This window comes from Anomalospiza imberbis, chromosome 12, assembly GCF_031753505.1.
Source record: "Anomalospiza imberbis isolate Cuckoo-Finch-1a 21T00152 chromosome 12, ASM3175350v1, whole genome shotgun sequence".
NCBI classification, from domain to species: domain Eukaryota; kingdom Metazoa; phylum Chordata; class Aves; order Passeriformes; family Viduidae; genus Anomalospiza; species Anomalospiza imberbis.
Window position 1 is genome coordinate 12,372,502 of NC_089692.1, and position 12,898 is coordinate 12,385,399.

The 12,898-nt window shown below is 42.4% G+C and overlaps 1 protein-coding gene across 2 annotated transcripts; it reads left to right on the forward strand.

Moving 5' to 3' along the window:
- The first annotated feature begins 2,624 nt into the window (after positions 1–2,624).
- OSGIN1 (oxidative stress induced growth inhibitor 1) lies at positions 2,625–12,325 on the forward strand. 2 transcript variants are annotated; one of them, XM_068202776.1, is made up of 6 exons: positions 2,625–2,784; positions 6,870–6,975; positions 9,120–9,256; positions 9,579–9,770; positions 10,135–10,226; positions 10,891–12,325. In XM_068202776.1, exons 2-6 carry the CDS (start codon positions 6,891–6,893, stop codon positions 11,882–11,884), a joined length of 1,500 nt encoding a protein of 499 aa, XP_068058877.1. In that variant the 5' UTR covers positions 2,625–2,784; positions 6,870–6,890; the 3' UTR covers positions 11,885–12,325. The 2 variants fall into 2 exon arrangements, with proteins under 2 accessions (XP_068058877.1, XP_068058879.1); XM_068202778.1 differs by having other exon boundaries at positions 2,627–2,784; positions 6,873–6,975.
- The last annotated feature ends 573 nt before the right edge of the window (positions 12,326–12,898 follow it).

Below are 12,898 nucleotides of genomic sequence, written 5' to 3' on the forward strand. Positions count from 1 at the left end.
TTACCTCTGTCATTCAGCAGAGCAAGTCACATATCTCAGACATCCAACTGCTCTCAGAAGTGGTATGGCCACAACTTGCTGCTTCTGACTGGGGAGTGCCACATTTACAAGGAGCATCTTGCTGATGTGGTCTGGGTTTTGGAGTTGGTGACAAATGTAGGATTTCTTACCTGAAGCAAAAAGAAACCAGGTAAACAGTCACAGTATTGTCAAACCATTTATTATCATTATATATGTGGGTCCTGGTTTTGGTATCTAAGCCAACATATAACTCTAAGTGTAAGCTTTTCAGGGTGATAAAGGTGGAGACGCTTTAGGCAGCAACAAAGTGAAGCTGGGTTTTAGGTTCTGCACAGAGACCATATGGAACCAAAATACTTGATCAAATTTTCCAACACTTGATTTTGTATTTTGTCTTAGATTAAATGATGTGCATTCTGTGTCTGAGTGAACGGAACATTTAATATTCTCTTAGACAGAAAACATGCAGAATTTTAGATTTCTGTTTTACCATAATTGAGAGAAACACCAAAGCATCAAAGCACCACTGTGGCCCAGGGAGGATCACACTGGGAGTGTTCCTCTCATTATGAAAAACCAACAGAACATGAAGTTCTAATGAATGAAACAATGTAGTTTGTCAGGATAATTTAGCACAGTCTGGTACACCTTAAAGCTGTCTAGAGGGAAGGGTGGATGGTGGAGAGGTGCTGTAGGAAAGGTTCTGCCATGAGCTGTCAGCAGCAATGAATTCTGACACTGGAGCTTAAGCTCCCCCAAATCAGGAGACAGCAGAATCAGGGCTATCTGACAGATTTCATAAGTAGGAGATGGACAGGTAGAACTTACATAACCTGAGGTGAAAAGTCAATAAGTAACAAGGAAATTTCTTTCTATGAAAATAGGAGTTGGTTCAGGTGCAAAGTATTCCCCAGTACAATGTTATGGCTTTGTCCTTAAATCTGTGCACCAGCAAAATTGCTTTGTCATTTCGGGAAAAAAATAGAAGTGAATTGCATGAGTTTGTAGGTCAAGGGCTGGCTGCAAGGCCAACTACAGATTGCTCAATCACTTCTTCTTCTGGAAAGTTTATTCAAAGTGTTGGGCTCAATAATTTTTTTGCGGTCAAGGTACACAAGGAGAAACAGTTACTTTGATAAGTGTCTGTTCTGTGTGATGTGTTTCTTGGGGTATCAATAGAAAGAAGCCCCAAAATTGCTATGTTCAATGGTCTTATTGTACAAGCAAATAAAGGGCAGTGGGTTACTGTACATGAATGTTTTCCTGTAAAGGATTGTACTGTGCACAAAACTATGATAGAGCTTGTGGCTTTGGAAAGCCATTGTGGCTTTATTTGCAAAGGTAATAGAGATTCTAGTTTGTAAATTCTAGCAGGAAATGGACAAGATAACCTATCTTTTACAGAGAGGGCAACTTTAATTCTGCTGATTTGCACACATAAGAAGTATTCCCTATTTTCCTTAGTACAAAGCCAGCTAAAGCATTATACATAGTTTTGTCTTGTATCTATGGTATCAGCAAGTATGGACTTGAACATCTTTGTTCTACAATGTTTGACATGCAACACTGAAGTATATTGAAGACAGATTTGAAAAACCTAGTAACAGGGCAGTCTTGAATCACCTAAACAAACAAATGCCTTATTTTCTCTGAAAGCTTAATTTTTCCATGGCTGACATGGACACATTGGTTACATGCCAATACATATCTGAATAACGCATATAAAAGCCTTTGCTGTCAAAAAATCAGTAGGAGTTATTTAAGAGCTCTGTGCAAATGCTACCTTGGATAAAGGCCCAGGAAACTTGAAAGAGTCCTTACCCCTCTCCCCACCCCCCCACTTCAGTCTGACAGCATTTACTGAGTCAGATTTTTCGAAGGATTGACTGGTAACTAAACTTTGAGTGAAACGATTGCTTCACATTTATTAAAACAACTCATTCTGGTGGAATTAAAACAGAGTTTTATATTAAGTATTCTGCTCTGATGGGAGTCATGAGAGCAGAGAAATCCTTCTCATGAACTGCTTTTATCTTTTAGATCACATGAATGAAAGTATGCATTTTAACTGTGTATCAGCAGTCTGATTTCCTGGAAATTGTGGTTTCCAAACAGATGGCCTCAGAGATAAACGTGTGCTTCATTTAGTGCTTGAACAGAACACTTTGGGATAAAGGTATTTCATTTGTGAAGGGCATTTTAAATTTAGCAAACCAGATCAATTACTCCCTGTATTGAGTAAGATACCTTGGATGAAACCCCTGGTGGGTTCTGAGTTTTATGCAAGCAGTTTGACTCATTTTACTGCTATTGTGTAAATGGCTTATAACACTTTATCTCACTGAAGAAAAAGAAATACAAACCGAAATCAGTATTTTCAGACCCACTACAAATCTGTGTTGTCCTGAGGGTTAAAAATGGAAATATTTGTTCAGTGCAGGACTTCTGACAGACATGGGTTCTGTAAGCCTGCTTTTGCTGTAGTCACATTAGTCAGCTGAACATTACGAAGGAAGTTTCTCTACATTCATTCAGGAGCTGAGAAGGGAAATATTCCTGCTGACTCATGCTTATTGGTATTTTCCTTGCTCCACCTCCAGTCATTTTGGCTCCTCCTCTCCTCTCTTGCTGCTGGTTGCCTACTATATTTAAACAGCTGTCTTAGAGCAGAGAGAGGATTCCAGACTTGTAGTGTGGTTGGCTCTCCTGACTGTACAATCACTTTCATAAAGATCCCATCTCTCATCAGACCTGCTGCTAAAGGTAAGAAGGCTCCAAATGAGTACAGAGAGCTCTGTCTGGTATACCCTAACATCAGTTTCTGAGTATCAACAGGGTGTTTTTAGAAAGGTGTTATTACATACCACAAAGTTGAATTTTTTCCACATAGTTTAACTGTGTTTTGATGGGGGGGCACTGGCCTGACATGTAAGAGTGATAATGTAAGGAGAGAACAGCTTCTGAAACTTATAGAGAAGTATAACATGTAAAAGCTGTCAAGATCTCTGCTTTTTTTTTTTTTTTTTTAAGTACTAATTAATTAAATATTAAACTGGTGAAACAAGTGAGTTGATGAGGAAATTAAGCTGAAGAAAAACATTGTTGCATCTCTGTTGGAATTGTTCTTTAAAACTGAGTGTTGTGGTACCTCTTTTAATTTCCCCCAGTGTTAATACCCCAAATGCATTGCTCTTTTGAGGTCTCCCATGTGCTGTTCAGGCCACACTTGGTGAGTCTTACTTTAGCAAAACCTCATGGCTGTTACAGGGAGAGCTGTCTGCACATGGCTGATGTAACCTGGCTTTTTATTTCTCCAAGGCTCACAGAGTGTCCTTGTCTTGCTAAATGTATCTTTGCTTTTTCATTTGCTCACTTAAAACCTGTTTTAGGCTTACAGCCTGGAACTAGTAAGAGCCACCCTGACTGAGTTTGTGAGTTATAGTCCCTCTGGACACCAGGCTGTGTCAGGAAGGTATGCAGAGTTTGGCCCAGAGTGAGCTGGAAGCTTTTCAGCCAGAAACAATTATGTAACATCACACAGACACTGGAATGCTTTGGAAGCAGCAAGAAGCCAAGTTGTGAAACTTGCTGCATTCTCCCAAATGAGGAGAAGGAAAGGGACATTCATTTAAAGTAGGAAGCTCAAAGCAGGAGCCAAACTCAGTGTCACTAAGCTGACTAAGTGTGAGTGCCCAGCAGCCTACACTACATAAAAGGAGGGTGAGAAGAGCAGTCTTAAGTTTCTTGCTATCTCAGGCTTTTTCCTGGTGCTAACTAGTTCAGTATAGATTGGCAATGAATTGCAATGTCCTATTGCTTTCCAAAGGCCTCTGCAAGAACAGGCTTTCCTCTGCTACACTGTATGAGCGGCCCAGGTTTTGAGGTATTGGAGTCTAAGACTGCGGAAAAAAAGTAAAATAATTCACCTTAACATCTAATTGGCAGGAAAGGTGAATGTTTGGCCTGAAACTAAAATGCCTGAGATGCTCTGAGCTTTACCCCCAAAAGTCAAACCTTTAGCCTACAGGATGGGAATAGCTATAAACAGATTCAGCGCCTGATTCACTTTCTACTTAAAAGTAAGAAATAATAGCTATGAATTACAGAGATGGCAGCTATAGGATGTGAAAGGGACTTCTTCCATTTGTAGAGAGGTGCTAGGATGGTTAATCTTGTGTTGATAGAATTTTCAGGGTCAAATCTTCAGGAAACAAAATGTGTAGCACCAAAATGTCATTAGGGGTTTTGTGAACCCAGGTACTGAATAAATTCATGGTTAAAAGTGGTCAGATATGTGTACAGATCCAGTAATATCATCAGACTAACAATTGTGCTCCTTTAGCTATTAAAGTTGAGTTTAATTGCAGAAAATGCTCCTCTTTCGTGTGTCAAAAGGTGCAGAAAGGAGGGGGAGGGTGGCAGCAGGGAGTTATCAGTAAGCGTGCGGCTGCTGGCTCTGTGCTTTATCAGGGTGGAGAGGGGTGGCACGGTGCAATGGCCAGGAGCCAAGGCAACCTTCCTCTAAAGTAAACAGCACTGCCAGCCTGTCTTCTCCTGGCTTGTGCCTTTTTTGTCCCCTTCAGGCTCCCCCAGAAAAATGCTGGCACCCAGCAGCATGACGCTGTGCTCACGCCTTACAGACAGGCTTGCTGGCTCTGCTGCTGCCCTGCAACTGCTGCCATGTGCTCTGCTGGGCTGGTTCAGCAGCCCCTGCTTCCAGCAAAAATCCCACAGATGTGCATGCAGCTTTCCCATGCATGCTGCTGCAGGAGATGTGGAGCAGAAACCTGGAAGATTGCTTCCAGAGATCTTGCTTTCCTCTTCCAGGCTCCCAGTAGTTTCAGAGAAATAAGATGTGTACTTTGTGTTAGGAAAAATTAATAAGCACTTCTCTTCTTGCGTAATACAGTGATGGAGAGGGGGTTATTTGTTATAATGGAGAAGAAACTTCTGCTGACCTGCAGCTAGATACTGCAGTTTACTGGTTTGAGGGGAGTACCTGACTGGTCACACCAGTGTCCTGTTCCTTTCGTGTCTCTGGCAGTCCCAGCTGCTGGTGCTGAATCCTACTAATTGCAGCTCTGGAGCTTTGTGGGAAGGAATTATTTGCGGGTAAACTTACACCACAGTCTGCTGAAGGTGTTGCAGGTTTTAGTTAATGTGGCAGAATCTACCCAAAAGGCTAGGGAGATCCTTGGGTGGTTGGGCTGTGCTCCCACAGCATCCAGGGCTGTGGAGATGCCTTAAGGGGAGTTCATCTTCTGTAGTGAATACAACTACCTTTGAGTCTCAGTTAAATTGGGAACATAAGTTTTGTTGAGATCCAACTCTCTTCAAAGCTTGATGCTTCAGATTATTTAAATTAGAAAGCACAACTATAATGTCTTTTAAGTAGTTCATGCCCTGTCAGGTAAAATGCAGAAGAGTCTTAGACTAATGCTTAGTTAAGTGGTAACAGGCAACTAATAAGTGTCACTAAACTGTGATCCAAAAATTTGGACAAGGCTGCTAGTTTTGAATGCATCTTATGTGATGAACCCAGTCGCCTTGGAATTGAGCTGTTGAGCCCAGCCATGACTGTACAGTGGTGTGTATGAGAACTGTCACATCCCTGCAAGCAAATGCACTCACAGCACTCCTGCTGAAGCCTGGAACTTGTGAATTGTGAACTCGCTGGTGGTGTCCTGGCTGCCCATTCAGTCACCAGCATCCTACGCTTTGCTGGAGCTGCTGTGACGTAAATGTCAGCCTTAAAGAGGGCATTACACTGCTAGGAAGACATCTGCTGCAATACCTGTGTCAAAGGCAGTGATGTGCCAGGCCTTATGGAAGGGTGTAGTGCACTTGCCAAAGATCTTTCTGCATTTGGAAAGGGTGTGGAATGCATGCCCTACTGGACAAAGTCATGCCATTCCATGGATTTTTGCTTAGCTTTCCAAAAAGACTATAAGGTTTTTATAAAAGAAAATATTTTCTGTAGAATAACTTAAAAGCTTATGCTGAATTTCAGAAATATCATGTTTATTGTGGTAAAAATAACTTCTCTAGGTTAGTGACAGTAGAGTTGAATTCCATGGAAAAACTAAAGTCATTTGATGTGGTAGGATTCCTGCAGGAATGGCAAAACTATTCTGTTCATTGGATGTTTGCATAATGATTAGTTTTGTAGATTCCACTCTACTGACACCTTAGTCTCTAAGATAATTATGATGCATATTTTGTTCAAAGACTTGTTATTTATTTGTTCAGACCTAGAACTCTCCATTTTCTGGAAAATTAAGAAAAAAGGTTCCAGAACTAAACTAGCACTTCTCAAAAAACCCTGTAGTGGTAGAATGGTACCTATTTGAAAATGCAGCCAGGAGATTCCCAGCCTTTGGGCAGAAGTCTTGAGTCAGGTTTACTTCACTTATCAGTAAATGCACAAGTTACTTTAAAAAGTGTTTGTGATAATGATACCATTTTCTACAGAGTATGGTCAGAAGTGAAGTTGTTATTAACAAGCTGCAACACTTTATTTAATGTAGCCAGAGGGTTACTAAAGTTGCCAGCTGTCCTGGAGTAACTGGAATTCATGCCTGAAAAAGAAAGATAACTGTCTTATCCCCCTTTTGTGGTGCATAATCAGAGGATCATCCTTTAATTTTGGGGTCAGGAGGAGAAAAAGATAAGGAGATCTGTCCTGGGTGTGGAAGTGTAATGTGACAGTCTGCAATGCAAGGGTAATAATAATACTTTACATTAGCCTGAGTTTGTGGGCTGGAGAAAATCTTGGGGGGGTTTTCTTGTTTGTTTGCTTGTGGTTTTTTGTCAAAAAAAAAGAAAAAAATCAAACATATTTGTTTCAGCAGGTAGATTCCAGAGCATAAATGCTTCCAGATGGGAAGATGTATCCATTAGTGACCAGACCCTCCAACAGGAGTGGGCTCAAGACACTGCCTGTTGTGATCATAGGTAAGCCTTCTCCTGCCAGCACTGCAGTGTTCTCTGGGGCTGTTGTTGCTTTGGACTTGCTATCTTTAACTTCTGTTCCACCTCCACATGTTCTCACTCAAACAAGAAGTGCCTGACTACTTTCCCAGACAGCCAGACATCCTATAATACTATGAGACCTCTAAGAGTCCTGAGTAGTAAGGAACAAGATATTTTAAAAATTAAAACACATACCTATTTTTAATGGTGAAATTGGTAACCTTTTGAGCATCTGAGCCTGCTTTTTCTCTGTTAGATATTTAGAAAGAATGAAACCTTTTCAGTGCAGATAGGTAACCACCTTGCTGGGATTATCTGTAGTGCTTGAATTGAAAGTAGGTTTGTGTGAGATTTTTCACCATTATGTCTGTTTAGAAAGTACTCCAGATGCTGTTAAGTTTTCTTTAATTTTTCACAGATTTATTTTAAAACATGAGTGAGCTACACTGATTTTGTACAGATTTAATAGACTTATAAAATGCTGCTTTCTACCAGTTAAAAAGAATAGGTTATATAGTAACTGTCTTGCCTCCCTTGCAAGAGGGAGCTTGCAGTGTAAGGTGATTCTTGGAGCAAAGTAATGATGTCAGAGCCTTCCCCTCTGACCAACCATGACCTGTGGAGGTGTTGGCCTTGCTCATCTGAGCATGTGTTTCATGCCTTGCAGAGCTGGCTTCCCTCCTTATCTGGCATCGATTTCAGAGCACCCAAGGGAGCTGCTCCAAAGTTAGAGCACTGCATAAATCACCCCTAATCCTTGCTGACAGCAAGTTTGACAAGGACACTACTACCAGCAAGTTCTTGTCTGAGAATGGCTGTGTGCTGCTCAGTTGTACAAGTCTCTAGGTGGGAAGGAGGATATTTTGGTACCTCCCTAGTGCACCTGTACTGGGTCCCAGGGTGGAGAAGCCACCAGAAGTGTGAGGAGCACACATCAGAAGCAGCAGTGTGAAGAGATGCACGCTGAGGAGGCTGTTGGACTGAAGCAGCCCAGCTGTTTCACTGCAGCTGGACAACATTGCATGAAGGCTCCAGCTACTTCCCCAGGCCCTGCTCCACGAGGGCTGTGTGCTGCCTCAGCTGTGCTGGCAGCCTCATGGAAGAAATTGCATTTTCAAATGTCTTGAGCCCCAGATGTTCTTGTGACCATCCATATCAAACTTAGACATGGTTCAGAATAAATCTTCTGTGTGTGGTTGCTGAGTGTTGTGCACTCAGGTGGCAAAGTTTGGCTTAGGTACCCCCTTGTATTTCCTAAAGCAAAGTAGTAACATGAAATTTGTTGTACTTTACTATAGCTGCAGTTTAGTTTGTTTTTAGTGTCTGTTGGTTTTGGCTAACTTTCCTGCACATGGAATATTCCAAACACTGCAGCTGCTGGTCCGTGCTCAGCCCAGCAGCCTTTGTCCCCAGCTGTGACATGGACTGCCCTTCACATAGCTCCCTGTTGGCTTTACAGCCATGACCTCTCTCTTCTGGGATCCTCAAGGATCAGCCTTTGCTGCAGTCACCCTTGAGCACTGGCACTGTGTCAACAGGCTGCTGTCACTGGTTCTCCTCCCCTCTTTGTCACTGCACTGTCATGGGTTTTGGTCACACAGCGGCAAAGCCTGGGCAGCCAGACAGGCTGACAGTTATGCAGGCACTGTAAAATATTAAACATGGAGAACAGCCATGTGCAAACTTTCCACAGGCTACTGTCACTGTGCTTTGGAGTCACATTTATCTAGTTTTTCCACTGGCTGTTGGGTGGTCAGCAAAGGAGTTCAGCCATCCAGCAACCTGTTCAAAGTGCTGTGTTCTGAGGGCTTGTCTTGGCATGGCAGAGAGACTTTTTCCTTAACACACTGCAGTACCACAGTAGGGCTGGTTCCCATTTGAAAGTGTCCTCAAGACCAATTAGTCAAAGCTGTATTGCCAAATATCCCTTAAGAGAGCAAATTTCTCGCTGAGAAGAACTGGTTCTTCTTCACTTCAATAGTCACCATCTTTTCTGGATCTGTGCACAGTGAACTGCTCTGCACTGGTGTCCATAGCAGTGTCATATCTTTTGAATTGGTCTGCATCTTCTCAAACAACTGCTCTATTTCCAGAAGTATAAACTCTTCTCAATTGTTTTTTTTCAGGGAATGGACCTTCAGGAATCTGTCTCTCATATTTGCTGTCAGGTTACACCCCTTACTTCAAAAGACACTCTCTTCATCCTAATCCTATTCTTCAGAGAAAACTGGAAGAGGCACCAGAAGTCTCTGTTTTGGACCAGGTTTGTGTAAAGAGAAACAGTATGACATCCCAGTAAAGCATCCTAGGGGTGTCTCATAAGTGATTACCTTGTTTGGATTTTCAAACTACACAGACAGAATGAGCCTTAAGCAAATTTTGCTTTGTAATCCAGATCTCCCATGTATGAAATGCCAGCATTGCTGCTAAGATCCTCGAGGCAGCCCTTGGGCAAGAACAGGTCTGTGTGCCTGTAAATGAGCTGCCCAAACACACCAAGCCCACTGATCAGAGATGCTGGAGTAACGAGCCGTCTGCTGCCTGGCACTACATGCACTCTGAGCATCTGCTCCTTCTCTCTCTAGGATCTGGAGTATCTGTCTGAAGGCTTGGAGGGACGATCCCACAGCCCTGTGGCTCTTCTGTTTGATACTCTGCAGCGTCCAGACACAGACTTTGGTGGGACAGCAGAATCTGTTCTCACCTGGTGGCATGAGCCTGACAGAGCCATCCCCCACCTGGTCCTTGGCAGAAATGCCCCTGGAGGTGCCTGGCACGTAAGTGAATTGGAGCCAGCTGGGGTCTGTGTGTTGTGTAATAGCCAAATGTGCTGACTGGAGAGAGAAAAGCTCCTCTAAAATGCCAGTCAGCTGTGTTACATCTTTTATTTATATATATTTATATATATATATATATATATATATATATATATATATAGACAAGTGAAAGTTTAAAAGGAAAACAAGCCTTTATATTCCCCATCTCTTGTGCTTTTTGGAGAACATGGATGGTTTAATCCATGACAGCAGATCAGAGGAAATTACCAATTTCATCATCTGTGCCATATTGAAACATGGAAAAGTTGCCTTTCCCTTTTTACATTCAAAAATTAAAGTCATTTTGCACTGCTTCTTGTTCCAGTCCATAGAGGGCTCTATGGTTACCCTGAGCAGAGGAGAATGGATGGGACTCCCAGACCTCCCTTTCAAAGAATGGTTAAAGCAAAAGAGAAGGTGAGATATCCATGTGTGATCATTTGCAAACATCTGGAGATTTTTAGAGAACCTGGAATGGACTTCTTGAATGTAGCTACCCATCTGTAATTGGATTATTTTAGTGAGAGAAAGGACACCCTCCTGCACCCCAAAACCAGTCCATTCTATATTGAGTGATTCAGATAAAGTTGCAGTGCTACTTGGAATGTGTCCTTCTCCACAGCCACTGGGGAGATGAATCCGTGACCATGAGTTCTGAGTCAAGCTTGAAAGCATGGTCACCTGGCTTCTGCTGCTGCTGCTCCTGCTGATGGCAGGCAGCATCAGTTCTGATACTGTGCATTCTCTGAGGTGCTGCTTCTCCTGACTTGTGTCACAATTAATCTTAAGAAGTCCAGGTGTTAAAAATGGAATGGAAGCAAGATATTGGAAGAAGGCTTAAATAACCAACCATGTTCTTGGGGTTGGGATTAACGCAGGGGAAAGCTGCCTCTGTCCAACAGCTTCTGGACCTGACTGTTAGCTCTATATGTCAGGAATAACTTTGCTAAAGTCAGAAACTAGATCAGTCTTCTCTGGTAGTGCCAGGATAGATGGCTCTAGGATATATTCGGTGCAAGAGGGGACATATTCCAGTCTCTTATTTAACTGCTGCTTGACCTTTGTTTGTCCTTTATTACAGAGGCCTCAGAAACAATAGAGCCACAGCAGAGGACATTGCTCAATATTACCAACACTATGTGATGAAGAAAGGACTGCAGAATAATTTCAGATGTGGCACTGTTGTGACCTCTGTGAGGAAAGTGAGTGCAGAGAGCATCTCCAACCACACCCAGAAAGATCTTCAGGAGGATAATGACTCACTCTGGAACTCGAATGAAAAAAGTGCAGAGGTCTTTCAGGTGGATGGATTTTTCAAAACTGTGGAAGGTGATAAAGAGCCCTTCTCCATCTATGCAGAGAATGTGGTCTTGGCTACGGGAACATATGACAATCCTACCTGGCTCGGGGTCAAGGGAGAAAACCTTTCCTATGTCCACCACCAGCTGTCTGCCCTAGAAGAAGCAGTGAAGAACAACAGTGTTGGCATCATGACAGATCCAGTCTTGATTGTAGGTGCTGGTCTGACAGCTGCTGATGCGATTCTCTTTGCTCACCATTGCAACATTCCAGTAATCCACGTTTTTCGGAGACGAGTCACTGATCCGGGCCTTATTTTTAACCAGCTCCCCAAAACAATGTACCCTGAATACCACAAAGTCCATCAGATGATGAAAGAACAGACAGCTGCCTGTGCTGGGCCCTATGAGCACTACATCAGCCTCCCTGAGCATCACGTGCTCTCCTTTGGCAAGGACAAGAAATGCATCTTTCAAGACAAGAATGGCTGTCAGAAAGCTTATAAAATTTCCATGGCTCTTGTTCTAACTGGCTCAAACCCCAACCTCTCCTTTCTGCCAAATGATGGCATTGACTTGGCATTGGACAGTGACCAGCCAGTCAATCCAAAGAGGAATCCCATAGATGTTGATCCATTCACCTATGAATGCACTCAGGAGAAAGGGCTCTATGCTCTGGGACCTCTAGCAGGAGATAACTTTGTACGCTTTGTGCAGGGAGGGGCTCTGGCTGTTGCCAGCTCTCTGTTAAAGAAAGCCAACAAAAATCCCCCCTAACAAAAAACCCCATCCCTGTACTACCTGTACTAGGATGGGTTAGTGCTCTTTCCATCAAATCATCTGATTTGTATATCCTCAAATCTAAAGGCCATTTCTGGTATTCTTCAAGGTTATATGGAGACATAGTAAGTTCTTGCCAAGTTATTTGAGAAGATTAAGTAACCAAATACAGGGTGGGTTCCACACACAGCAGTATCTTCAGTGCCTGGGAATTCAGCTCCTTTTCTGCATAGCTGTGCATGGTTACTGGAACTGAAGCTTGTGCCTGGAAAAACAAGGGGCAAGGAATTGCTCTTCTAGCTAAAACCCTCCAGGTGACTGAAAATTGGATTGAGGAATCAATGTTAATTATTTTCAGATAGCAGGCCCACAGCACTATCTGTTGGTGTCTTACAGTGTTTTGTCATGAAACAAAGTAAACTGACCTGGTTTTATTTACTCCTGTGGTTTGGCTGTATATTCTTGTTAGGCCAGAAATCACTGCCAGGTGCTGCAGGTACCTCTTTGGCACATGGAAGGATACTCTGCAAGTAAGAACTGACATACAAACACTCAAAACTGTATTGTCTCACTGACACCAGCACAAGTAATATATGACTCTTTTAAAAAATCAAGAGATTCCTGTGATGGGTTCTTCTCCTTCCTGAGGAGAAATGGTACTGATTTGCAAATACTTGGTTTGCTATCTTGCAGCTTCCTACTCTCTAAATCCTAAATCTGTGATAGCCAAACTCCTGGCAGCTGCTGTAGAGACAAGCAAAACTGAAGGGGAGCTACAGGTCCATCTTGGAACTGGCCACATACTGTATGGTGCTTCTGCTGCACAGAGGATTCTGGAAAGGTGCAATATGTTATATACTGGGTGAATTACTAATGTATTTTTTTAAATAATATTATTTGTATAAGAGGGAAAACGGCACAGTCACTTTTTGTTAGCTTTATGCTATATATATATATATAAACTTTTTATACTGTTTTTCTAAAAGATTTTTATTGGCAGAATATTTTGTT

What these genes read in the sequence shown, in the direction of transcription:
- OSGIN1 (XM_068202776.1), top strand. Translation starts at nt 6,891, where the DNA reads ATGCTTCCAGATGGGAAGATGTATCCATTAGTGACCAGACCCTCCAAC. An exon ending in ACTGCCTGTTGTGATCATAG is followed by an intron (nt 6,976 to 9,119) that starts GTAAGCCTTCTC and finishes GTTTTTTTTCAG; the next exon opens with GGAATGGACCTTCAGGAATC. An exon ending in AAGTCTCTGTTTTGGACCAG is followed by an intron (nt 9,257 to 9,578) that starts GTTTGTGTAAAG and finishes TTCTCTCTCTAG; the next exon opens with GATCTGGAGTATCTGTCTGA.